Source organism: Takifugu rubripes, chromosome 1, assembly GCF_901000725.2.
Source record: "Takifugu rubripes chromosome 1, fTakRub1.2, whole genome shotgun sequence".
Taxonomy (NCBI): Eukaryota; Metazoa; Chordata; class Actinopteri; order Tetraodontiformes; family Tetraodontidae; genus Takifugu; species Takifugu rubripes.
The window spans coordinates 22617003-22644526 of record NC_042285.1 but is presented as its reverse complement, the minus strand read 5'-3'; the positions used below and the strand labels follow the sequence as shown (position 1 = coordinate 22644526).

At 42.3% G+C, this 27524-nt stretch overlaps 1 protein-coding gene and 2 long non-coding RNA genes across 3 annotated transcripts; 2 read left to right on the top strand and 1 right to left on the bottom strand.

The window, feature by feature from the left end:
• The first annotated feature begins 4868 nt into the window (after window positions 1-4868).
• On the top strand, window positions 4869-8348 carry LOC115250476 (uncharacterized). Its single transcript, XR_003889029.1, has 3 exons — window positions 4869-4894; window positions 7824-7926; window positions 8219-8348. It is a non-coding gene; the product is annotated as an uncharacterized lncRNA (long non-coding RNA).
• A 1610-nt stretch (window positions 8349-9958) lies between these two features.
• LOC105417475 (uncharacterized) lies at window positions 9959-12295 on the top strand. Its single transcript, XR_003889024.1, has 4 exons — window positions 9959-10109; window positions 10392-10551; window positions 11819-11921; window positions 12189-12295. It is a non-coding gene; the product is annotated as an uncharacterized lncRNA (long non-coding RNA).
• Window positions 12296-14188: 1893 nt separating this feature from the next.
• LOC101078517 (frizzled-7-A-like) lies at window positions 14189-18479 on the bottom strand. Its single transcript, XM_011611416.2, has one exon. It carries the CDS (start codon window positions 17972-17974, stop codon window positions 16271-16273), a length of 1704 nt encoding a protein of 567 aa, XP_011609718.1. The 5' UTR covers window positions 17975-18479; the 3' UTR covers window positions 14189-16270.
• Window positions 18480-27524: the final 9045 nt, after the last annotated feature.

Genomic DNA, 27524 nt, shown 5'->3' with positions numbered 1-27524 from the left:
GAAAACAAGAAGGGGGAAACTACCCAGTGGTGACACCCCACCCCACCCCCACCCCCCTATATCCAGGCCTCTAAGAATCTATGTTTTGTTTTGTTTTTTTAAATGCAAATAAAGGTTTTCAGCAACATATCTGCTATCAATTGTCATGTCACAGTAGTATCAGCTCTAACACCATGGATTCTTGCCATATGTCAATGTATGTGTGGAGGCATTCAGCATTAAGCCAGCATCATTTTGGATGCAGTGATGTTTGACAAAAGGATGTGGCTTTTCCAGCATGCCATTTTGTTGAGTAGTATCATTCAAAAGAAGCACAGTGAGAGAACATGGTGCAGTGAAATCCAGGACATTAGACAGAGTAGTACACACATCAAACCAAAGAAAGCCTCACATCCTTGCATTTGCAGGACATATGCATATAGGAGTCTGTGAGTCTAAGTGCAGATTGGAGATGTTCAACGTTTTAATAAAAAGGTTTTTCTTGAAACAAGGCAAGTCCTGTGGATATAATTGAAATGGACCTGATGATGAGATAGGTTTTTAGAAGCATAGTCAATTGAGGAACAAATCTTTTACCAGTCCATTGTATCACCTCTGATATAGTGTGCTAGTTAAAAAAAAAAACAAGCCTCTTTTTTGTCCTCTATTTTACAGCATAAACTGCAGTGGGTGGGTCGAAAGAGGAGCGTTCCATGTGACTTCATATGCTTTCACACTGTAGATGATCATAATTTAATGTACAGAAATAAAGATTTTTCAGGTAGGTGGTAAGACTGACAATCCTTTGAAGTCATGAAGTCCATTCTCAACTGCACTTGGGGGGATCATAAAAGTACCATGGTGAGTAGGGAATAGTTGTTAAAAGTAGACTATTCGCATGCCATTTACAAATATTGTTAAATTATTTTACTTTCTGTTCACCAGTGTCTGAATGTTTCATCAGTGTTGTGGTCACCATGCCTCCCTTCTTTGGAAAAGGAACGAGCAGGATCTTTTCCCTGTGCCGAGCGTGTTTTTCCCTACTGCGTTTGAGGCTTTTTTGTTTCAATAAACCCTTTTTGTGAGACCTAGTTGGCTGGTTCCTGTCTGCATTCGGGTCCTGATCAAACTAAACCATAACATCTATCAAAATATAACAGAGTTTCATCTGCATACAATGATATGGAGTGTGTGGTGTTGTTAAAATTTATGAGGAAAATAATTGGGTCTTGACATAATTTCTTTTTAAGGGGTTCTACTAACAATAAAAAGGAACGAGCTTAACAGGACCCAGTTCTCCACAAAGTCACCGTGCCCTGGTGTTTCCTGAAGATGTGTTATATTTATGCATCTGCATCAGTTGAGTTTTGCAGTTTAGCAGCAATGGCCTACGACGGGTACGTTGCTATCTGTTATCATTGACAACACAGTCTCATTATGAACACGGGGAGAGTGTGTAAGATCATTTCAGCTGTGTGGGGGTATTCATTTATTAATGTTTTGGTATTACTTTCATTTCTCATCCATCTGGACTTTTGTGGAAAGTTTATTGATAAAGTTTTCTGTGACTTGCTTAATAATCCAACTAACTTGATCAGTTTCATTAATAAAACAAACATCTGACCTGATTTTTGTATTTTTGACCATGTTCATTCCTTTTTGGGTTTAATTTCTTACCAGGAGAACACCTGAACCCCCTTGTTGATGGTAACAATGTAACAACACAGACCATCATAATTAATGCACTGAGTCCTATTAGAGATTATTTCTGAAGTGACTGTCATCTAAGACTCCCACATGAAGTGCACTTCATATCCATACATTTAGATCAACATAAAACAAGAAGCATAATAGTCTTCATGCCTCTGGCCAATGAGCTCTATGGCTGTTTCCACAAAGGATTCATGTTTGGTATTGTAGCATCACTTAATATTCCCACTTGAACTTGAACACCTATGATGGATTGAATTGTTTCTCTTATTGTAATAAAACAGAGTTGAACTTTATCACAGTTGTCCTGTGGAGCAACAGGTTATTTTCAGACTTTTTTCAGTGTCTCTGCAGAGCTGTCCAACCCACATCAGGGTATAAATTCAGAGGAGCCTCATCTTGCTCAGTGGAGGGCACCACATGAAGACATCCACGTCTGACAGACTCACTGGAAAGATTTCACTTGAGAATCTAATTTTTTTAATGTTATATGTTTAAATTGTTCTGTGACACATGAAATCATGCAGAGAGGAGGGAAAGCATCTGAACTGATTCTAAGAAGAACTTATTTTAGTGTAATTCTGAGATGATGTTCAATCTAAAGGGATCAAACGCATCATCACCACTGGACTAATTTTCCCGTTAACTTCAGGGTTTATTGCGATGCACGCACACACACACACACACACACACACACACACACACACACACACAAACAGAAGAGAATGAAAGATGAAGAACAAAACTGAGACCATGTATTTTGTGCTTGCAGCCTACGGTGATACTGGAGAGTTGAAATATGTGTATTTTGGCATCATGCTCTTCTGGTTTCTGTCTATTTGGATGGTGAATTCGGTTTTAATTCTGATTATTATTAAGGACAAAAGGCTGCATGAGCCCATGTACATGTTAGTTTGTAATTTATTTGTAAATGAAATAAGTGGCAGCACATCGTTGTATCCTCTTATGTTGTCTCAAATGCTTTCAGATACTCACCAAGTCACTGTGCCCTGGTGTTTCCTGCAGATGTGTTATATTTACACATCTGCATCACTTGAGTTTTGCAGTTTAGCAGCAATGGCCTACGACAGGTACGTTGCTATCTGTTATCCTTTACAATACAGTCTCATTATGAACACGGGGAGAGTGTGTAAGATCATTTTAATTGTGTGGGGTTATTCATTTATTAATTTTTTTGTTTTATTCTCATTTGTGATCCATCTGAACCTTTGTGGAAATGTTATTGATAAAGTTTTCTGTGACTATTACCTAATAATCCAACTAGCTTGTTCAGTTTCATTAATTGAACAAATATCTGACCTGATTTTTGCATTTTTTACACTGTTTGTTCCTTTTAGTCTGATTTTATTTTCCTATTTGAAGATTTTGACTGTTTGTCTGAAGGCTTCAAAGGAAAATACACAGAAAGCCATCTCCACCTGCACTCCTCAGATCGTCTCGGTGTCAAACCTTTTTATTGGCTGCACTTTTCACTTTGTTGATGCTAGGATTGATGTTACACTGATACCCATTAAATTACGCCTTATTTTCTCTGTTTATCTCCTCATTTTTCAACCAATGATCACCCCTTTCATGTACGGTTTTAACTTACCCAAGATAAGGCAATCATGTAAAAGATTTCTCCTCAATAACAAATAAATATTTTGCTCCCATAGCAGAAGTTGTTATATTGTTTCTGTTTTATAGTAAATAAAATAAATGATAGTTAATCTGAGTGTGCCCACTAATGATAAACACCAATATAAGGGCTCGATTGATCAACACTCATTGTGTTTATTGGTTGTCATAGCCTGAGATTCATTTTCATTATTGTAGCACAGTCTGCACAGGCCACCTTCACACTGATCACATCCACATTACGACCAAGAGTTGATGTTATTATGACACTCTCAACAGCATCAGTGACATGAAATTTAATTTCCCACATTCCACACGCCTGCCATCCGAATGTGTCCCTACATTGGCTACAGGTCTAATGATTTGTAAGAATACCTCAGTCTAACTCAGCCTTTTATCTTGGTTCTGTGACAGTCATCATGATTCTGTCCTGGCAGAAGTAAAAGTCGTCCAACATGCTCGACGGTGCTGATAGAGGACAGCACTGGGACGCTCACAGGTACCAGTCAAAACACGCATTATTTTATCTGATTGTGATCCCCCTTAAATGTATGGTTTCAACTTACCCAAGATAGGAGAAGAATGTAAAAGATTATGGCTAAATATTAAACATAAAACAAGAACCATAATAGTCTTCATGCCTCTGGCCAATGAGCTCTATGGCTGTTTCCACAAAGGATTCATGTTTGGTATTGTAGCATCACTTAATATTCTCACTTGAACTTGAACACCTATGATGGATTGAATTGTTTCTCTTATTGTAATAAAACAGAGTTGAACTTTATCACAGTTGTCCTGTGGAGCAACAGGTTATTTTCAGACTTTTTTCAGTGTCTCTGCAGAGCTGTCCAACCCACATCAGGGTATAAATTCAGAGGAGCCTCATCTTGCTCAGTGGAGGGCACCACATGAAGACATCCATGTCTGACAGACTCACTGGAAAGATTTCACTTGAGAATCTAATTTTTTTAATGTTATATGTTTAAATTGTTCTGTGACACATGAAATCATGCAGAGAGGAGGGAAAGCATCTGAACTGATTCTAAGAAGAACTTATTTTAGTGTAATTCTGAGATGATGTTCAATCTAAAGGGATCAAACGCATCATCACCACTGGACTAATTTTCCTGTTAACTTCAGGGTTTATTGCGATGCACGCACACACACACACACACACACACACACACACAAACAGAAGAGAATGAAAGATGAAGAACAAAACTGAGACCATGTATTTTGTGCTTGCAGCCTACGGTGATACTGGAGAGTTGAAATATGTGTATTTCGGCATCATGCTCTTCTGGTTTGTGTCTATTTGGATGATGAATTCGGTTTTAATTCTGATTATTTACAAGGACAAAAGGCTGCATGAGCCCATGTACATGTTAGTTTGTAATTTATTTGTAAATGAAATAAGTGGCAGCACATCGTTGTATCCTCTTATGTTGTCTCAAATGCTTTCAGATACTCACCAAGTCACCGTGCCCTGGTGTTTCCTGCAGATGTGTTATATTTACGCATCTATATCAGTTGAGTTTTACAGTTTAGCAGCCATGGCCTACGACAGGTACGTTGCTATCTGCTATCCTTTACAATACAGTCTCATTATGAACACGGGGAGAGTGTGTAAGATCATTTCAGCTGTGTGGGGGTATTCATTTATTAATTTTTTTATATTGCTGTTGTTTCTCATCCACCTGGACCTCTGTGGAAATATCATTGACAAAGTGTTCTGTGACTATTACCTAATAACCCAACTATCCTGTTCAGTTTCATTAATTGAGCAAATATCTGAATTGTGTTTGGGATTTTTGACCGTGATTGTTCCTTTTTGTCTGGTTTTAATTTCTTACCAGAAGATTTTGGCTGTTTGTCTGAAGGGATCAAAGGAAAATGCGCGCAAAGCTGCTTCCACCTGCACACCTCAGATCGTCTCGGTGTCAAACCTGTTCATTGGTTGTACTTTTCACATTGTTGATTCTAGGACTAACTTCACAGGTTCACAGGTACCCGTAAAAGTACGCATTATTTTTTCAGTTTATCTCCTCATTTTTCAGCCCATGGTCACCCCTTTCATGTACGGTTTCAACTTACCCAAGATAAGGCAAGCATGTAAAAGATTTTGTCTCAATAACAAATAAACATTTTGTTATTACAGGAAGAGGTGTTATATTATATTTGGTGGGTGGTGTTAACAGGAACTATAGAGTGGCAGTTCGCCCGCATGTACATTAAATACGGTAATAAAAGTTAGGTAGACAGGCTAGATGAAATCATAGAACTTTATCTAACATAATCATAAAATCATTTCATGTCCAACTTGCATAAAATAATATATTTTTCTTGATCTAACCTTCATTTACACTGAGTGAAGAAGCCTCTTTTCCAATGGAATCATGACAAGATCAAATAATTACACAGCAAAACATGAGCAAAACACAGATGAAAAGAAAAAAAGATTACAATTTACAAGCAGATTTTGAAAACAAGAGCACGTTGTGGAGTCAGACTCATTAACTGAATTGTGGATTTTAAAAGTGCTCAGTGAAATTAACCCAGTCATGTTCCAGTCTTTTTGCAACATACAACACCAAAAAGGTACCAAGTAATCAAATCCCAATTAACCCAGTTCAATCAAAGGATGTTGAGCAGAAGGCAACAAATGATGGCGTGTTCGGACAGAATGAAGATCAGCACTTTTCTGCCCTGAAGCTACAAATAAAAATAACTAGCTTGATCATTGGCTTATATATGATAGCACAATACATGAATAAGATGGATCCTTTAGGTTGCCGTCCACCAGAGAGTAAAACTCAGAGATGTGTTGTTGCTTCAAGGCTAGTGATGAACCTCAGGAAAACACGGCACAAGGTGTCAACCATCCAAGGGCACTGACATGAAACATTCATAAAGAAAAGGCCGTCATAATCCAACATAGATTATATAAAAGTGAAAAGACAGTCCGCGTTTTTGGATAAAAAACATAAAGGCTATTCCGAAAATGATAATCCAATTTTCACCTTAGCTGCACAAGTTCTACCACATGTGTCCTGAAAGTTAAGATATCATCATTTGAGACGAGCAGGTATTCATTATACGTGGTCCATCTCAATCGCTTTTCTGAGGGACTCATTTATGGACACTTCCTAACACTGGAAACAACATTAACTTGGTCTCATCTGCACTGAACAAGTTTCAGGTGAAGTAATGACTTCTGCTGGGTTTCAATAGCCTGAAAAAGAGATGATCCACAGCCATCAATAACTGTCATTAGCATGGAAAAGCAGATTAGCATCTGACACATTGGGACCCAAGTCAACGTTATAAGAAGAGGGCGCATAGGGCAGAGTCCTGCGGAACCCCCTTGTTGATGGTAACAATGTAACAACACAGACCATCATAATTCATGCACTGAGTCCTATTAGAGATTATTTCTGAAGTGACTGTCATCTAACACTCCCACATGAAGTGCACTTCATATCCATACATTTAGATCATCATAAAACAAGAACCATATTAGTCTTCATGCCTCTGGCCAATGATCTCTATGGCTGTTTCCACAAAGGATTCATGTTTGGTATTGTAGCATCACTTAATATTCCCACTTTTGCCAGACTGAAGAAGACCTGAGCATTAACACCCTCAGTGGGGCAGCACTTAAGTCATCATTGCAGAATCCCTTTCAGAAATTAAAGCAAGAACCAGATTTTGATGGTGTTCCTTGTAACAACCTGCAGTTCTTTTTCTTGATGTCTGAAGTCACCAAAGATGGATTGAATTGTTTCTCTTATTGTAATAAAACAGAGTTGAACTTTATCACAGTTGTCCTGTGGAGCAACAGGTTATTTTCAGACCTTTTTCAGTGTCTCTGCAGAGCTGTCCAACCCACATCAGGGTATAAATTCAGAGGAGCCTCATCTTGCTCAGTGGAGGGCACCACATGAAGACATCCACGTCTGACAGACTCACTGGAAAGATTTCACTTGAGAATCTAATTTTTTTAATGTTATATGTTTGACACATGAAATCATGCAGAGAGGAGGAAAAGCATCTGAACCAATTCTAAGAAGAACTTATTTTGATGTAATTCTGAGATGATGTTCAATCTAAAGGGATCAAAAGCATCATCACCACTGGACTAATTTTCCTGTTAACTTCAGGGTTTATTGTGATGCACGCACAAACACACACACACACACACACACACACACACACACACACACACAGAAGAGAATGAAAGATGGAGAACAAAACTGAGACCATGTATTTTGTGCTTGCAGCCTACGGTGATACTGGAGAGTTGAAATATGTGTATTTCGGCATCATGCTCTTCTGGTTTCTGTCTATTTGGATGATGAATTCGGTTTTAATTCTGATTATTTACAAGGACAAAAAGCTGCATGAGCCCATGTACATGTTACTGTGTAACCTCTTTGTGAATGAACTGAATGGCAGTGCATCGTTGTATCCTCTTATGTTGTCTCAAATGCTTTCAGATACTCACCAAGTCACTGTGCCCTGGTGTTTCCTGCAGATGTGTTATATTTACGCATCTGCATCACTTGAGTTTTGCAGTTTAGCAGCAATGGCCTACGACAGGTACGTTGCTATCTGTTATCCTTTACAATACAGTCTCATTATGAACACAGGAAGAGTTTGTAAGATCATTTTAATTGCGTGGGGTTATTCATTTATGAATGTTTTTGTTTTATTCTCATTTGTGATCCATCTGAACCTTTGTGGAAATGTTATTGATAAAGTTTTCTGTGACTATTACCTAATAATCCAACTAGCTTGTTCAGTTTCATTAATTGAACAAATATCTGACTTGTTTTTTGCATTTTTTACACTGTTTGTTCCTTTTAGTCTTATTTTATTTTCCTATCTGAAGATTTTGACTGTTTGTCTGAAGGCTTCAAAGGAAAATACACAGAAAGCCATCTCCACCTGCACTCCTCAGATCGTCTCGGTGTCAAACCTTTTTATTGGCTGCACTTTTCACTTTGTTGATGCTAGGATTGATGTTACACTGATACCCATTAAATTACGCCTTATTTTCTCTGTTTATCTCCTCATTTTTCAACCAATGATCACCCCTTTCATGTACGGTTTTAACTTACCCAAGATAAGGCAATCATGTAAAAGATTTCTCCTCAATAACAAATAAATATTTTGCTCCCATAGCAGAAGTTGTTATATTGTTTCTGTTTTATAGTAAATAAAATAAATGATAGTTAATCTGAGTGTGCCCACTAATGATAAACACCAATATAAGGGCTCGATTGATCAACACTCATTGTGTTTATTGGTTGTCATAGCCTGAGATTCATTTTCATTATTGTAGCACAGTCTGCACAGGCCACCTTCACACTGATCACATCCACATTACGACCAAGAGTTGATGTTATTATGACACTCTCAACAGCATCAGTGACATGAAATTTAATTTCCCACATGTTACACGCCTGCCATCTGAATGTGTCCCTACATTGGCTACAGGTCTAATGATTTGTAAGAATACCTCAGTCTAACTCAGCCTTTTATCTTGGTTCTGTGACAGTCATCATGATTCTGTCCTGGCAGAAGTAAAAGTCGTCCAACATGCTCGACGGTGCTGATAGAGGACAGCACTGGGACGCTCACAGGTACCAGTCAAAACACGCATTATTTTATCTGTTTGTGATCCCCCTTAAATGTATGGTTTCAACTTACCCAAGATAAGAGAAGAATGTAAAAGATTATGGCTAAATATTAAATAAGTATTTAGTCAATGCAGGAAGAGGTGTTGTACTTTATATTTTCAGTGTGTGTGTGTGTGAGTGGAGGGGGTTATTGAGTGACAGCTCACTCACATGTACAATAAATAGTAAAGATTAGGTAGAAAAGCTAAATGAAATGGTAGACCCTTATCTAACATAATCATAAAATCATGTCATTTCCAAATTGCACAATTTCGTGGTATAAATGAAGTAGCAAAATGAGCTAAATGCATTTACTTCCCACACAAATCAAAGATCCAAACTCATGCAGACATCAACAATGTAAATGAAAAAAGAACCGGTGTATCCACTCAGCCTTTGCCTTTTAAAGGCTCACAAATAGTGACTGTGTCTCACTCTGTCCTTGTGGGTCACCACACGGGCCCCTCAGGATTCACCCAGACAAATATGCCGTACTAATAGTCCATAATGGTCCAGTGCACTGATGGCAGTGACAGTCTGCAAAAATGGGAAGGGGTGTGGGGAACAAGAAGAAGATAGAAGTATGACTGAAGCCCTTTCTGATGATATGTCCACAGCAGGGTCAGATGACAAGGATATTGGCCCTGGCCAGCTCCCCCTTTACCACAACAGACCAAGGAGGTGTTGAGATTCATCCCAGCTGCTTCACAGCTATAAACTGCCCCAGTATATGCTGAGGGTCCTTGTTGGAGACAGTAGGACAACATCTGGGTGTCCTGGGTGTTGTTTGGGTCTTTTGTTGGTTGTTTCTCTGTTCTTTCTCCAGGGGGCGTGGTGGAGCCATTTTCCAGCAACTGGTGCTGGTGACAGTCACACCTGCTGCCTATTGGCAATCAACTGGCTCTTTAGGCCCTGGGCTCCTGTTCACCAGAATTGGATTGTTCCATCAACTTAGTGGTAGATGTGGACTCTGAGAATCTACTTGTTGTTTGTTCTTCTCTCTTCAGGTCACCACGCCTTCCTCCCTTCATGAAGAATCGTGCCGGATCTCAGACTTGTGCCGAGCGAGTTTTCTCCTTGCGGCCTTCAAGACTTCTTTCAGTTAAATAAACCCTTTGAGACCGAGTTGGTTGTGTCCTGTTCGCATCCGGGTCCTGTTCAAACCAAACCATAACACTGGGTTCTGGTCCTTATAGGTTGCATTTTAAAAATCTATCTGAGATATCCCACTTATTCTGTCCTTCCTCTGCTAAGCTTGGACCATTCCATTTGCTGAGCATGTCAACAACATCATAGCCAGGGCTTCCTGTAGCTTGTAACAAAGTGGGATTCTCTCCATTCCATTATTGTATCAAAGTTTGAATTTTGTCTAATTTCTTTCAGGTTATGAAAAACACACTTCACAACTTGACTTTCATTATCGCTGCACAATGGACTGACAATGTCACTTGGCTGTCCTGGGGACACCTTGGCACCCTCCTGGAACAGATGGAGCATTCACATCAGTTGAGTTTTGCAGTTTAGCAGCCATGGCCTACGACAGGTACATTGCTATCTGCTATCCTTTACAATGCAGTCTCATTATGAACACGGGGAGAGTGTGTAACATTATTTCAGCTCCATGGGGGTATTCATTTATTAATTTTTTTATATTGCTGTTGTTTCTCATCCACCTGGACCTCTGTGGAAATATCATTGACAATGTGTTGTGTGACTATTACCTAATAATCCAACTAGCCTGTTCAGTTTCATTAATTGAGCAAATATCTGACCTGTTTGTGATTTTTGACCGTAATTGTTCGTTTTTTGTCGGGTTTAATTTCTTACCAGAAGAACACCGGAACCCCCTTGTTGATGGTAACAATGTAACAACACAGACCATCATAATTAATGCACTGAGTCCTATTAGAGATTATTTCTTAAGTGACTGTCATCTAACACTCCCACATGAAGTGCACTTCATATCCATACATTTAGATCAACATAAAACAAGAACCATATTAGTCTTCATGCCTCTGGCCAATGATCTCTATGGCTGTTTCCACAAAGGATTCATGTTTGGTATTGTAGCATCACTTAATATTCCCACTTGAACTTGAACACCAAAGATGGATTGAATTGTTTCTCTTATTGTAATAAAACAGAGTTGAACTTTATCACAGTTGTCCTGTGGAGCAACAGGTTATTTTCAGACTTTTTTCAGTGTCTCTGCAGAGCTGTCCAACCCACATCAGGGTATAAATTCAGAGGAGCCTCATCTTGCTCAGTGGAGGGCACCACATGAAGACATCCACGTCTGACAGACTCACTGGAAAGATTTCACTTGAGAATCTAATTTTTTTAATGTTATATGTTTGACACATGAAATCATGCAGAGAGGAGGAAAAGCATCTGAACCAATTCTAAGAAGAACTTATTTTGATGTAATTCTGAGATGATGTTCAATCTAAAGGGATCAAAAGCATCATCACCACTGGACTAATTTTCCTGTTAACTTCAGGGTTTATTGTGATGCACGCACAAACACACACATACACACAGAAGAGAATGAAAGATGGAGAACAAAACTGAGACCATGTATTTTGTGCTTGCAGCCTACGGTGATACTGGAGAGTTGAAATATGTGTATTTCGGCATCATCCTCTTCTGGTTTCTGTCTATTTGGATGATGAATTCGGTTTTAATTCTGATTATTTACAAGGACAAAAAGCTGCATGAGCCCATGTACATGTTACTGTGTAACCTCTTTGTGAATGAACTGAATGGCAGTGCATCGTTGTATCCTCTTATGTTGTCTCAAATGCTTTCAGATACTCACCAAGTCACTGTGCCCTGGTGTTTCCTGCAGATGTGTTATATTTACGCATCTGCATCACTTGAGTTTTGCAGTTTAGCAGCAATGGCCTACGACAGGTACGTTGCTATCTGTTATCCTTTACAATACAGTCTCATTATGAACACGGGGAGAGTGTGTAAGATCATTTCAGCTGTGTGGGGGTATTCATTTATTAATGTTTTGGTGTTACTTTCATTTGTCATTAATATGGACTTTTGTGGAAATGTTATTGATAAAGTTTTCTGTGACTATTACCTAATAATCCAACTAGCTTGTTCAGTTTCATTAACTGAGAAAATATCTGACCTGTTTTTTGCTTTTTTAACCATGTTTGTTCCCTTTAGTCTGATTTTATTTTCCTATCTGAAGATTTTGACTGTTTGTCTGAAGGCTTCAAAGGAAAATACACAGAAAGCCATCTCCACCTGCACTCCTCAGATTGTTTCATTGTCAAATCTGTTTCTAGGTTCCATTTTTCACTTTTCAGACTCCAGGGTTGATGTTTCACATGCACCTGATGAACTGCGTGTTATGTTATCTATGTATATCTTTATTATTCAACCAATGCTCACCCCTTTCATGTATGGTTTAAAGTTACCAAAGATAAGACAATCCTGTAAAATAATTTTATTTAATCACAGATAAATATATGTATTTTTCAATGCAGCACATCCTTTTGGTCGTTTTGTGTGTTTGTCTGTGTGTGTGTGTGCGTGCGTGTGTGTGTGTGTGGGGGGGGGGGGGTCAATGTTTTACCATAATTTGCAATAATGGAGGGTTGTTGTGTTTTTTGTTTGTTTGTTTTTTAATGTACTGCAGTGGTTTGCAATAGTTTCTTTCATAGTGGTCACCAGCCACAAAATGCCTTAAAAAAAACGTAATCAGATCAAATTCAAATGACCACTTGTTAAATGAGATGTTAAGAAAATGCAGCAGAGAAAGTAGAAGTAATCGGCTCACATTCGGAGTGGATAGGATGAAGCCGTTGGCCACAAGATGTCAGTATCGAACCCGACAGAACTAAGGTAGAGAGACACTAAATGATCGTAATTAAAAGATTTTTTTTTCGTTGTAACTTTACGTGGTTTTCCAGTTCGAAGTTAATTGTGAGGGTGCGTTGTTTTGCAATGAAAGGTTTTTTTTTTTTCAGCTTTCCTTATTTTCACAGTTCACGTCCTTACCATTGAAATTACTCCTTTTTAATCCAGCAATTATGAGATTTCTGTAAATCTTTGACTTCATTACATACAGGTCTTTTTGTGTTTTACAAACATTTGTGGCTTCGATCCCTTTGTTTACGTGCACGGACCACAAATTAGGTCCACTCAAACCCTTGTCTCCGTCAGGCATGTGCTTTCTGGCCTGCTTCCAGCAGGGGGCGCCGTGGTATAGAAAATAGCATTAATGTGCCTCTGTCGCGCAGTGCAGCGACAATGTTCAAGGATACAATTAAAAATCCACGTATAAATAGATCTAGAATTGGCCTGTGATTTTTTTGGGAGGGGTAAATTGCGTCTGTAGCAGATGGTGGAGCGTTTTTGTAAAATGCTAAGACTTGGTCTGTTGACAGTGACTTTGGAGCACAGGCTGCTTGACCGTCGCAGCTCAAAATCCAGTACTGTACAATTCTGTAAGAAAATCATCTTTAGAATTAATGATAATGCCAAACATCAGTGGGTTCGAGCCCCTTAAAACCTGCATGGTTACGCATGTCACCTTTAAACAGGGAGTCATTTGTAACGCTAAAATGAAGGCTGAATGTCACGTTGCAAAACTATTACCAGGAAGCAGAATTATGGCAACAACAAAAAGAGGTCAGGAGCTCATCATCTCAGTGCTGCATTCAATTCCCGTCAAATCCAGCAAGATATAAATGAGTCATATCAGGACTCTCTGGAAAACATGGTCTGCATTAACAAGTTTCCAAGAAATGATCTGGAATCCTTGTAGCTCGTAGGAGTATCCACATTAATATTTTTATAACCGAGATAGAATTTATCTACTAGTTTCAGCCTTTTTTTAATCAGGATAATGCAGCATTGTATTAAGAGTAACGACAAAATCATTTTAAATATGCAGCTCTGCACAACAAGGCAGGACAGAGGATCTGTTGTCTGAAGCATCATGTGTCAGGTGTGGACTGGCTGACTGGTTGCTCTTTGTTCAGACTGCTGCTGCATTATTCCAAACTGCTAAAGGGGCCAGATTTACCTCCCCACCCCACCCATTTCAGTGTTAGCGGTGTGGATATCACACCCGCGCTGTAAAAACATTCTGACCTCCATGACGTGTTTTGTCAACTGTGATTTTCAGTCTTTTCGCCCATGAAAGAAGAAGAGCCGAGTTACAAACTGTATCGCTTTTATTCAAACTGTACACGTAACAACAGGCTTATCGTTTAAACAAAAGGTATAAAAGACAAAAAAATGAGAACCCCCATAAATACAATATGCCTTTCAAAAACAGACTGATTATTACTTGATAGGTTGCATACGTCGCAATGGAAAACACAGCCCCACGTACTAAAATTCCTTCTGAATTGCCCAAATACAATTACACAATTTTCTCCCAGTAAGGAATAATAATAAAAAAAACCAAGACTGACAAGAGATGACTTGTGTAATCTATCTTTCTCAATCCTTCCATCGGGGGTTTTGAGGTATGGAGTACATTCACATGAAAAATGTGACTTTTTTTATATATACAAACTGCGTTGACATGTATACACGACAGGCTGGTACACGTGTTTTCTAGTATTAGTGTTGATTCAAGACAGGTTGGTAGATTAAAAAAGGAAGCGGAACACCAGGTCTACACTTTTGTTCCTGTTCAGAGTTTTACATACAGAACATGCACGTTACATGGCACAAAAAAATAACAATAATACAACGGCCATCTCCATCAGGACGCCTTAATCTCTGGGTTCGTATAGAAAAACACACCTCTGTTTTAAAATCTGGCATAAAAAACTGGATTACCAATCAGACTCACTAAACTCACCGCTGTGGACATTATTGCTCTCGATCATTATTGGGTGTGGGGGGGGGGGGGGGGGGGCTTTTTCCCTATGCAAAGCGGGCGTCACGTTGGGTGAAAGGGTAACAAAAGCCCGAACGTTGGAAGAACACATTTCCTTTGCATTTTCAAACATTGCAAATCTGCTTACTTGGCAAATATCATTTCTCTAAAACTGGAGTAGTTCTCGTCCGGACGCCGTCTCTGCACGGTCTGATTCTACTCTCGAAAAATACAAAAATATTCCCACAGGCTCAGGACCTTTGACCTCTGCCGTGCTCTTCCTGGGGTAGCCTGCAGGCTACGATAAAAACAAAAAAAAAAAAGACCTGTTAGCTCTGCTGGTGAAGACCAAATTTTAACGTAAGGCAGGTGTAGTCGCAGGCACGACCACTTACAGTCATCCTCATCCCAGATAAAACATTTAAAAATCCACGGCAGCCATTTCCACCGTGTGGAGATTAAATCTGGATCCTTGAAATGGTGCTTTGGGTGTCTTAAAAGCTTAAGGGTGGGGATCCAGCGGTTAAGAGACCACACACTGAGAGACAAACAATGAACTGTTCTATCTCCAATGCAAAGAGCAGAGGAGCCCCCGTGTGTGGTCCCTTCCAATGTTGATCGTTCTGCAGTGAATCAGTCATTTTTTTAACACTTTAAACCTTTGTATTAACTGTGCAAACCGTTACATCACTTCATTCACCTTCGGAGTGAACATTCAATACCAAAGAACACAAACAAAGGACAGAAACCAGGTACGTTTTTCCTCGTTTCTGGGCAGGCCCCGCTCGGCCCCGCTCGTGGAGTCGGGGGGGGTCAATGCGCTGTTCCTCAGATTTAAAAAAAAAAACAAACATGCGAGATTGTGCTCTGCAACATCTAACGCGAGTATTAAACCGTTTCAGTCTTTAGCTAAAAGCAGAGTAACCTCAAATTTGCACGGGTCGTCCAGCAGTCAGAAAAGGCTGTAAGAAGTGAATCTCTTACGCTGTCGGCGGGCAGACGCCTGCTTGATCTACGAGTCCTCTAAGGTGTCGAGTCTCATCAGCGGAGGCAGGCGGTACATTCAAATGACAGAGCGCTAAACAGATACAAGTCAGTAATATGCAAAGGATTTCATATGAAATGCAAATCCACCGGCGTGGCTTCACAGTCCAGCGGCCGGCGAGGCCAGGAGCAAATCCAAGGGGCGTGTGCAAAAAAGGGGAAAAAAAAGAAAAAGAAAAAGAAAGTAAAGAAGGGTGGAAACATGCGTGTGTGGAAAATGAGTCCGGTTTCTAGAGTTTGGATGACCGATGGCTTGATTAGGTTACAGTCCGGGGAGGGAAACAATCAAAATGTGTCCAAAACACTATGGAAAAGGAAAAGCTATTGACCTCATGTAACAGGCTTCGCCCCCGTTCTCTCCGCCTCACACCGTCGTCTCGCCGTGGTTCCCGTAGCTGAGGTGCTTGTAAAACCTCCGCCACGACTGGAGGGTTTTCCCAGACCAGACCCAGAAACCGGAGGTGATCCCGACGATCATGGTCATCAGGTATTTGATCATGAACACTGTGAAGTCTGGTGTCATGGGGGCGAAGTTGTGGGTCGGGCAGGGGATGGCGAAGCGCTTGCAGATCTGCATGTGCCAGGTGCGCTCCCAGTGCTCCCTGAAGGCCTGCTCGTAGAAGTAGCAGGCGATCACGATGGTGGCGGGCACCGTGTACAGCACGCTGAACACGCCGATGCGCACCATCAGCTTCTCCAGCTTCTCCGTCTTGGTGCCGTCGTGCTTCATGATGGTGCGGATCCGGAAGAGGGACACGAAGCCGGCCAGGAGGAAGGAGGTCCCGATGAACAGGTAGACGAAAAGAGGCGCCAGGACAAAGCCGCGGAGGGAGTCCACGTTGAAAATGCCAACGAAACACACGCCGGTGAGGACGTCGCCCTCCACCTGACCCATGGCGAGGATGGTGATGGTCTTGATGGCAGGGACGGCCCAGGCGGCCAGGTGGAAGTACTGGGAGTTGGCCTCTATGGCCTCGTGGCCCCATTTCATTCCAGCAGACAGGAACCAAGTCAAGGACAGAATCACCCACCAGATGGAGCTGGCCATGCCGAAGAAGTACAGCACCATGAAGAGGATGGTGCAGCCCTCCTTCTTCGTCCCCTGGGCCACCGTCCTGTAGCCTTCCTCTTTGAACTTGTCCACACACACCACTTTGTCCTCCAGGAAGAACCCGGCGGCGTAGGCCACCGCCACCATGAAATAGCACCCCGATAGGAAGATGATGGGCCTCTCGGGGTATCGGAACCGCCTCATGTCCACTAGATACGTCAGCACGGTGAACAGGGTGCTCACGCAGCACAGGATAGACCAGATCCCGACCCACAGCCGCCCAAATTTTACCTCATCCTCTCGGAAATACATGATTCCGGTGGGTTTGTTCGGCTCGCAAGGGGCCCCGCAGTCTTTGACCCCCAAGAATCGGTAGCCCATGTAGGAAGGAACCTCCAGCTGCAAAGGACAGGAAAACTGGTGTAACTGGTTGTGGTGCGGCGGGCCCTGGTTGGGTCGCATCAAGTGTGGGGGGAGGGTCACGGGGTCCGGTGCGAAGGGGGACGACGAGGACGCCGGACTGTTCGGTTCGGACGTGTTCTGGCCGACGCAGATCTCACCGGCTCCGTGGACCGGAAAGGCCTCGCAGCGGAGCCGCTCCGGCCACTGGAAGCCGAATTTATTCATCAGGGCTTCGCATCCCTGCCTGGCACGTTCACACAATGACCGACATGGGGGGATGGCCTGCTCCAGCACCGTGCACACGGGAGCGTACATGGAGCAGAGAAAGAACTTTAGATCCGCAGAGCACTGGACCTTAACGAGGGGGTAAAACTGGTGCACCTCCAGTCCGGCGTCTTCCTGGTTCGTGTGGCCCAGGAGATTGGGCATAATGGTCTGGTTATAGGCGATGTCGGTGCACAGCGGTATGGAAATCTGCTGACAAAATCCGTGTTCCGGGACGGATATTCCACTTTCGCTGTTGTAATGCTGAGCAGACATGTAGGAGAAGAGCCCGCACAGCAGCCACATGATCCGCAGCAACATCGAGCCAGTGGTGGACCTGGCCGCCGCCATAGTTGAGGAGGAGGGGGAAGGGAGGCAAAAACTTTGATCCAAGTAGGGCGACTTGAAAACCGCCGAAAAGCAGACGAAATCTGCGTCAAATGTCCCGACACTTGGCGCGATGTGCGGGTGTTTCGACCCGAGGGCAGCGCGGCGGTCTTCCCCTTGCGTTTTAAGCCGATAAATCCGAGCGGAACGTCCGTCGAGTCATGACTTCTCGATGGTCTTTGTAAGTGACTCCAAGCAGCCCACTCTCACTCGCGGTCCAACTGAAATCACGCTGCAAGTCCCATTTTCACGGAGTAATCCGGGGGGGGGGAAGAATTATTCCGGGCGGCTCGACGACCGAGTGCGCGACCAAAAAACAGTCGGCGCTACAATAATGCCCCGCAACAGAGGCGATTTTCGCCGAGACTTTCGCAGAGAAGGTCGCGTCGTGCGCGGAGCGGTTGGGAGTCCACAGGCTCGTCCTCCTCGCTCCGCACAGATTCCACCGGTTTTTAGGCGCCCCGTCGATTCAAAGGACCCCACAACAGAACGCGGGGCGCCTTGAAACCGATGACGCGTCTCAGCCAATCCAAGCGTTTGTTTTCCTAAAGGATTATATCTTGATTGGCTTTTAGCTTTTATGGAAGGAAAAATGTGTTGCAATAATTACACCAGGGAGTTTATAAACAATAATCATATTCTGACACGATTTTCAAAAACAGTTTGCGTGTAGATGCGTTCTCTCCGAGCGCGTAAAATGTCGGGTTTCGTCACAGAAACCAAACAAATTTCGAAAGATATCCATCCTGCATCGGTATTCCGTGCATATGACTGGATTTTTTATGTGTGATGAATGATAAAGTTGTCGATGTTTACCATTTGCTTACAATTTGGCTCTGAAGGTTAGCATTCGTAATTAACGAATAATAAACACTAATTGTTCCATTTAATAGGCAGTTATTTGGGGAAACCTCCCGAACATGAATGCTGGACCACTTAATTGGAATTTCCTGTTTAATCTGCTGCAGCCACGTTGTGCATCTGCTCATTTATAAAAGGTGCAGATGGGTTTTTCCCCCTCCCGGAATCTCTGGACAGTTGCTCATTAAATGTAAACGAGCCACAGCAGAGTGAGAAAAAGTGGAGAATTTAAAAAAAAAAAAAAGTAGAATCCTACATTTTAACCGTTCATCCACATCAACTACCACAACTACCTGTTGCTGCGTAGTGCTTAAAGGGGTTCATTGCAACTATATATGCACCTCCTGAAGTGATCATTGTGGGAATAAACAACAACAGGGAGAGGCAGTAATTTGGTGTGACAGCCTGATCAGTCTGCCCACAGGCAACAAGAGTGGGAGGTGTGGAAGTTGCCTGGTGGCCTTGCCTGCATTTGGTGCGTTTCTGGATAAAGGACGGTGGGGGCAGGGTGGTGTGGGGGAAGGGACAGGAAAAGGGGAGAAGGTCAAAGAGGGCAGAGAAGGAACTGGGAAAGGACATTTAACGTCTAGAAGTTTCCAAAGTTTGGCATTCTGATCAGGATTCCTCCTAATTTATAGACTCACCCAGGCAAACACGTATTGCTATTCTTATGCTGCAGCTGAACACAATAGGATTTAAAAGGCTGCAACACATCAGCACAGCCACTAGAGACTGTCTTCTTATGTGATTGGCCCCTTAAAGCCCAAACGTCAAAATAAAATCACGGTTTTTGTTAAAACTCATAGTTAATTCTATCAACAAGCAATTCCCTGAAGAGAAACCTCACAGTTCAGCAGCCTGCAAACAGACCAGTGAACAATACAGGAGCATCAAAATGTGTTTATTTCCATCGTGTCCTGTAAACTTTGTTTAAACTTTTCTTTAAAATGACATCAGCAACCACATCATCTTACTAAAGCTGTTCACCATTAAAAGAATCGTGTGATTTCACTGCATAACTGAGCAAAGAGGGAATTCTTCAGAAATTTTACCATGTGACGTGGTTACACAATTAAACAGGCAAACATTTTAAAAAGCCCACCCACTCCTTTACTCCCTTGATATTTTAGTTTCAGAAAAGCTCTCTTTTCACAGTAGAAGACCCCTCCGTGCACATTTGGCCACACTGATCAGGGTGTCACCCACCTCTCAGGACTCGTGCAGATGTCTTCCACGTGAATCCAGCCGCTCAACATTTGTTTCACGCTACACTCCCCAGTTTCCCAATCTCCCTTGTCTGTTGATGGCCACATGAACTCCCAGAAGAAGCAGTTTAGCTGTGCATAAATAAACTGCTGGCTGAGTTATTCAGAGACACATGCAGATGTAACGTCTGACCTCTGGCTCCAGAAATGAGAAGAAATGATTGCTGCACGAATAAACTGAATGACACATATACAAGACTCCAGCTGGGGGTTTTATCACTCTCAGGGATAAGTTATATATGCTGACCACCGTCTCCAGCTTCAGGATCGCATTCCCTGGTTGGCGTGCACTTCTGTGTGCGCAGCCCGATGGACAGCTGTATGATATCAATTAAAGACTCAATATATTAAAGTTATCAATGCTTTCAGTGCGGTAATTTCCCAGGGGAACATTGAACAAATCTAGTTCTCAGCCTGCAGATGTTGATAGCAGACAATGTTAAGCTCCCTGCGTGAAAGCAACAGTAAATTAATGGGTGGGGTGGATTGTTTTAATAGTTTTCTTTCTTTTTGGTTGCCAGGAATCAAATGCAAAACATTCTCATTCTCTCAGCTTAATGGAGATAAGAACAGGGTAAAAATGTATATCTCTATCCCAAAGAAAGCTAGCTAAAGGTGACAAGCGCCAAAAAATGCTCAGAAAGACTGATCGGTTGCTGAGATATGCAGACAGAGCGACAATGAGATCAGATGTGTGTCATCCCCAAACATGCTTAATTTCCTGAAAAGTTCAGTTTAAGGTCATAAAAATGTAAAATTGGTAGTTGACAGGTGAATATGTGGTTGATAGGCTGATTGTAATGTGACAAACAACCTGTGCCGGCCACCATTGCGTCCACACCAGCAGGGCTGTTCTTGGCCCCCCTCCACATTCAGACACAGCAGGTAGCACTCGCAGCAGGTCAACTGGGCACATTTCATCATGTTTGACTGTCAGCGTTTGTGTGTGAGTGTGTATTTATGTAGATGGCGTCTGCAGTGGTCCGGCAGCTTTCAGCAGACAGTCCGCCACTGTTTGCTTAGACTTCGGTCTGCTTGCAGCTGGACATTTGCTCCAAAAAAAAAAAGAGTAAAAGTTGTGAAAACAGCCAACAGATTAACTGTAAATCAAAGCAAAATGAACAAAACAGGGAACGCTTTGATGGTTTGGACAGCGCTGGCTTGGTTAAAGCTTGACCACCATGCAAAGTATTTGAGCTAGCATGTGAAATCCAATCCTGAACCACTATTTGGATGTGGAGCAGAGGTGGGAAAACATAAGGGTTTTTTTGTTGTTTGGTCTGAGAAGCTTCTCAAATCCAAGGAAGTGTTGCAGGACATGTTGGCTGACCAAGTCGGTCTAACCAGCATTAAGTGTTTCAGAGGAGCGAGATTGGAGGTTTAATGCGCCGTGTCAGTTTATGTTCACGCATTTATGGTTTGAAGCTAAACCCAACAGTCGGGGGGCCAGGATGCCCTGAACTAATCAGCAGGAAGACAAACTTAGCAACCAGCTCGCGAAGCAAAGCGGATCGTTTATCGGCTAAACGCAGCTCTGAAGGTGATGAAATGTCTGCGGCATGTTCACAGCCCAAATATCAGTTGTTGTGGGGTTCAATCCCAAAATAGACCCCGAATCCCCCCACCGAAAACTCAAACCCTCTGCTATCAAGGTGAGACGAGCACCCGTGGATGTGCGTAGTCATGGCAACTGAAGCGAGGGAAGGTAGAAAAAGACGGAGATGCAGCCCGTTGAAACATAGTTGGGAAGGGGGGTCCGATTGGCTGGGTGTGCTCATGGGAAGCGAGTTGCATCAGAGTAAAGGATGCATGGCAACACATAGGGATGAGTGTTGGGGGTTGAAGATTTCAGCTTCAAAAGGCCAAAACAATAAAAGCTCCAGTGTCAGAAAGCTACTGTGATTCTCCACCGTTTCCTGCGTACTTTACATGTGTTCGCTGGGTCCGGGTGTCTGAGTTATGGGTGGGTATATATAGCATTATAGAAGAATGTGTGGGGCACTGGTCGGACTGGGGGAGGGGAACTCCTCAGAGAGAGGGGGAGCCAGAGAGAGGGAGGAATTCAGGCAGCTGGTTTGTGTCTGTCAGTTCAAAACAGAGGGCCTACAGTACTAGACTTGTCTCACATGCACTAACACACACATGCGCACACACACTCACTGATGAAAGAACGGTTTATTCGGACCAACAGAGAGTGTGTTCGGAGGCAGGCAGCAGGAAGCTTACTGACTGACATTTTAACTACTTGGACAGAGCGCGGCCGAAGATCGATGCCGTAAATCAGAGGTCGTCTCCAGGCAGCCGGCGCGAGCGTTGGGACATGGGTCGGTCACGTTTCGTTTGCATCTCTGACACCCATCGCAGGACGTTTCACTTTGGGTTGGACCATGTTTCCTTCTCGCTCCTCTTTACTGTTGCAAAGGGAACATTCTCTGCTGCTTTGGGTAGAAGTCGACAGTGGATCGACAAATCTACAACCTTGAGAAAGAGCAACCTGCTCCACATACTGATTTTAAGCTTATATAATGCTCGCAGTCCGTCCATCACCCTAGAGTACTGTAGTGTGATATGATGGTATGTCCTCTCTGAATTGTTGAGGTCTTTTAGTCTGGACTGACGTCCAACAGACCGCCTCCGAAATATGTTTGGCATGTGAGAGGGTTTTTTTTTCTTAATGAGCAAACTTCCAGTATGCCTGCAAGGTCTTGCCAAAGGATTTTCTATAATAAAGATGAATCGATTGCTGCCATACAGATAAATGTTTGCTGTTTTGTCTGGTCATTGTCAGTGTGTCCACATGCTGATGCAAAGATGATTTTTTTTCCACATCGGTGGATGGGCTGAATTACCAGGTACTAGTTGTGGAATGTTGTGGAGCCATAATAGGAGTTAAGGGGCTCTGATTCCTACTGTACTCAAACCTTAAGTCCTGTCAAAACCTTTTAGTCGTACTTGGGCTGATTTGCTTTCCCATAACCAGTTCAAGTTGGCCTACCTTTACGAGCATGCGGCTAACGTGAGACTGACTCAGGCCACGGTGATGCATCGTCAACCCCATCCAGCCCATGACGGCCCCGCTCTCTGGAGGCTCTTTGCAGCTGCTTCAAAGCAGCCTAATGCAGCTAGAGTGTTCTAAGTATTCCGGCTACATCTGTGAAGGTAACCAGCCTCTTTAGCCTTGGCTCACACCGCAGCTTTAGCGCGAACGCACTCTGTTTAGACATTGTTGCTTGTTTCCAACTACTGCTGACGCATAGCAACAATGGGGCCATGGATGATGGTGATGATTCACAGATTCGAAAAATGTGAGTCCTCTCCGAAATCTTTAGTTTGAGTCGTGTTTTCTGGGTAATGAGGAGAATGCCAGCCAGCAGTCAGCAGAAATTCCAGTTGAGTTTAAGTGGATTTTATCGTTGATGTTTATATTCCTTGGCTGGGAAGCTGCACGTCTTTGCTCTCCTGTTTTCCCCCTGTGATGCGGGGTTTCAAAACATCAGCCTTTGGACTGAAAGGAGACAACCTGGAGAGTTATGTAGGGGTGGGTCCTGATGGAATCCTTGAACGCTTGGAGCCCAGGAATGAAGATATGATCTGCTTTCTGATAAACGGAATGGAGGAAGTTTATGCAAGAGTGTTCAAATATGCTTTAGGTTTATCCAGTCTGTAAACACGACTCAATCGGTGACAGTCTCCAAATCGCTGGTTGTGTGAATTGATTAGGTTTATATTTGAATGTTTTTCTCCTTGTGTAATGTAAACTAGATTGTTGAGGTAAGAGCCAAAGAGACCCGCTACAAAAAGACATTGAAGTCCCGCCTATAGCTTTAATAGAGCGACGTGCAGCCAGCAAGTATGAAATCCAGAATCACTTTGGGACTAAGGGAGGGTCTTGTGAAAGTATTCACAGTCTTAAGTTAAAAAGAAATGCAGAGAACACTGCAAAAATGCTCAGTTTCAAGTTAAGCTGAGAAAATCTGGCCAAGTGAGAGCAGCAGCACACCAGTGGTATAAATCACACCAGTCTAGCTTTAAGTATCTTCTTTTTCTATGTTTAATCAAAGTAACACATTTTTGTGTCATCCTCACAATAATGCTTTAGTCCTTCTTGTGGTTTATGCACTTGTTTTTGTAGTCAAGGACCCAACTCTCAATTTACTGTGAGTCTTTGAAGGAGAAAATCACAGCAATAATACTCAGGTGCAAGGTAATGTTTTAAATCTAATATCTTGTAAAATATGATAATAGTTTAGGAAACAACCGCAGCAATGCAGTTGCACAAGAGTCCTCACAGGCTGGCTTATTTTCTCAGTAGTCACACAATAGTTCTCTCCTTCCCCTCCCCCATAGTGCCTGCATGCATACACACACACAGAAAGAGAGAGAGAGAGGGAGGGAGAGAGAGAGAGAGAGGGAGAGCCTTTGAGCTGATGTGCTAATTGATGCAAAGTAATGGAGGAGGTGAAGACATAATGGCCACCCCCACCAAGGTTTTTCCTTCTACATTCTGTGCATGTGTAGCTCAGATTAAGGAAACCCAACTTCTTCCAAGGTGTGTTTTCCATTAAACATTAGACAGATCTATTGAATAGGAAAAACAGAGAAGAAAATGATGAGAAAGTTAGAGAACAGGAGAAGAGGAAGGAAAAAGCTAACACAGGGTAGGAAGGGGATCTGGACGGGGGAGGCCCCCTGCTGTTTTGAGGTCAAACACACAGCTGCAGTCATCACCTTTCACTGCAGGGGACACACACACACGCACACACATACACACACACACTGTGATCATCGCTCTCTGCGGGTGTTTGACCTGAGCCAGATGGTCATCGCCTTTTTTTTTTATGACTCTGTTTCTGTCACGTCCGCAGTGTTTTTCACACCTTAAAAACAGAGACCGTTTCCCAATACACTCTCCTAAGTGGCTGGATCTGAAAACACCAGTCTCGCATTGTGGTGCGAACGAGGCAACACAATGCACAATCAATGATGCATCAATAACATGCCTTCACGTGGAGCTGTGTACCAGCAACATAAATAAATCCCTTAAATCTATGAGTATCCATTTATCTGGATTATTCTAATTATGCATCCTCTTTGTATATTCCGAATTCTATTCTATTTTTATTTGTATCTTAATTGTCTCTGCGTGCTCTTGCTGTTGTTGCGCTGCAAATTTCCCCGTGTGGGACAATAAAGGACCAGAATCTGAATCTGAAAGATCAAACTCTCCCCGGCCCGTTTCAGCAGCAACAGGGACGCGATGGAGCTGTGGACCTGTCCCAATTTAACTTCTTTCCCTCATGGTCTCCAGTAAACTACATGGAATTCCACTCCTGGCACCGGTGATGACTTTCACATGGTTTTCACACACTCAGCTACCATGTTTGTTCACACACAACAATAATCCATAGGATCAAATACAGCCTTGTACTTAATCAATACATAAACCAGGAGTTTTAACATAAAATAGTCATGTTTATGTTCTTTCCACCTATTAAACACACAAACACGTAATTGTTTACACACACACACACACACACACACACACACACACACACACACACACACACACACACACATATAGATACCTATAAAATATGTTACATACAAAAGTCAGTGTTTAATCATGAATCTTTGGAATTAACTTTACCATTTTAACTATTTAAAACTTTTTTTAAACTCTCAAATCACCAATGAAAAGTTCTTTTAGCATTGAGTCTGTTTTTCCAGACAGTCAAACTTCCTCCAGCTAAGGGAACACGGTTGCGTGTGTGTCTGTTCATGCCAAATTAGTCTATGCTGAAAATGTTTTATCGGGCTCCAAACATGTGTTTTCAATATTCTGTGTATGTGCTTCCTGCCTACACACACGCGCTCACACACACACACACACACACACACACACACACACACACACAGTAGGCTCCTTTCCAGTTCCAGATAATAAAAATTAGGTCCCTCCCCGTTTGTCTTACACTATAACGTTAATAGAATTAATGCAGATCACAGCTCTTTTGTTAGCACATCATGCAAACATTATCACTCAACAACAGAGATATTAAGTATTTAGAATCTAAAGCACAAATTTATGTCTTCAAACGTCATGAGAGGGCTCTGTGAATTACCTGCTCCTTGTGACGCTGTGGTCAAACCACTCTCTCAGACGTGGCGCGTCTCTGTGGCCTGGCACCAAAATGGCTTTGGTTTTACACACCCATGCACACGCACGCGTGCACACACACACTGCCGCGACAGTCTCATAAAACCATGATTCCAGCAGCAGAAGAGGTTTATTAGAGGGTTGGATGGGAGAAATCACATTGGCCAGGTCACGGCATGAGTTTGTGTGTGTGTGTGTGTGTGTGTGTGTGTGTGTGTGTGTGTGTGTGTGTGTGTGTGTGTGTGTGTGTGTGTGTGTGTGTGGATGGGATCCTGTGTCTGTTAAAGACAACAATGGGAAAAAGGTGGATTATTGTAAAAACCTGTTGCAGCTGTTAGTCATTGTCATCAGTCTTTTCAGCATGTAAAGACATTTGATAAAATTCTATTTGCTTGGTTTTGAACACATCACCTTTACATTTCTGTACAGTGAACGTACTGCTCCGCCACGCCTGATGGCGATTTGAAAGCCTAATTTTTACAACTCTGCTATCAACAGTGAAAACTAAGATGTTCTGCATGTGAGAGCCCAGAAGCTACAGCCTGCAGCTGTTATCCTTTAATGTTTCATTTTCAGCTCCAAGAAAGAAAGAAAAGGGAAAAAAACCCGCTTTCTTCGTCTTGTACTCTCCACCCTCCTTTCCTTTTTCATCCTCCTGTTTTAGTGTATGTGGTAAAAGTCGGAGCCAAAACCTGTTGGACAGTTTTATTTAGAAAACACTAAAACTGCAAACAAGAGCTGATCACGACATGGGTGGAAAACAACAAGACAAGAAATTTTAGACTGGAAAAGAATGAACCAGTGGATCCATAACGACATAAAGGAGAAGGAGCAGAGCTGAGGCTGCAGGTGACATGGATACTTCCTACATCTTCATTTCAAAAGCTGATACATTTCAGCATACGTTGCCTTTCAGTAGCTGTGCTGGTTTGAGTCTGAACAGGGCAGAGACCTCTGCTGTTTGAGCTGTGGTAGTAGAGTGGAAACACAAAAAATTACAGAAAAATGTAACTTGGAGAATTTTTCACATTTTTGATTTTATCTTAAAATTTCATCTTATCTGTTGATAGTGTAACCAAGCAATGGTGCTTACTACAAGATTTACTTCCTTCTTTTTTTCTTCAAAGAATTTGAATTTTCACAATTTGTATAGGATTCTCCCAATAAAACCTTAATAAACTGCTCAAATGGACTTTAGGATTAATTCTTTAGGCTCACAATACATTTAAAG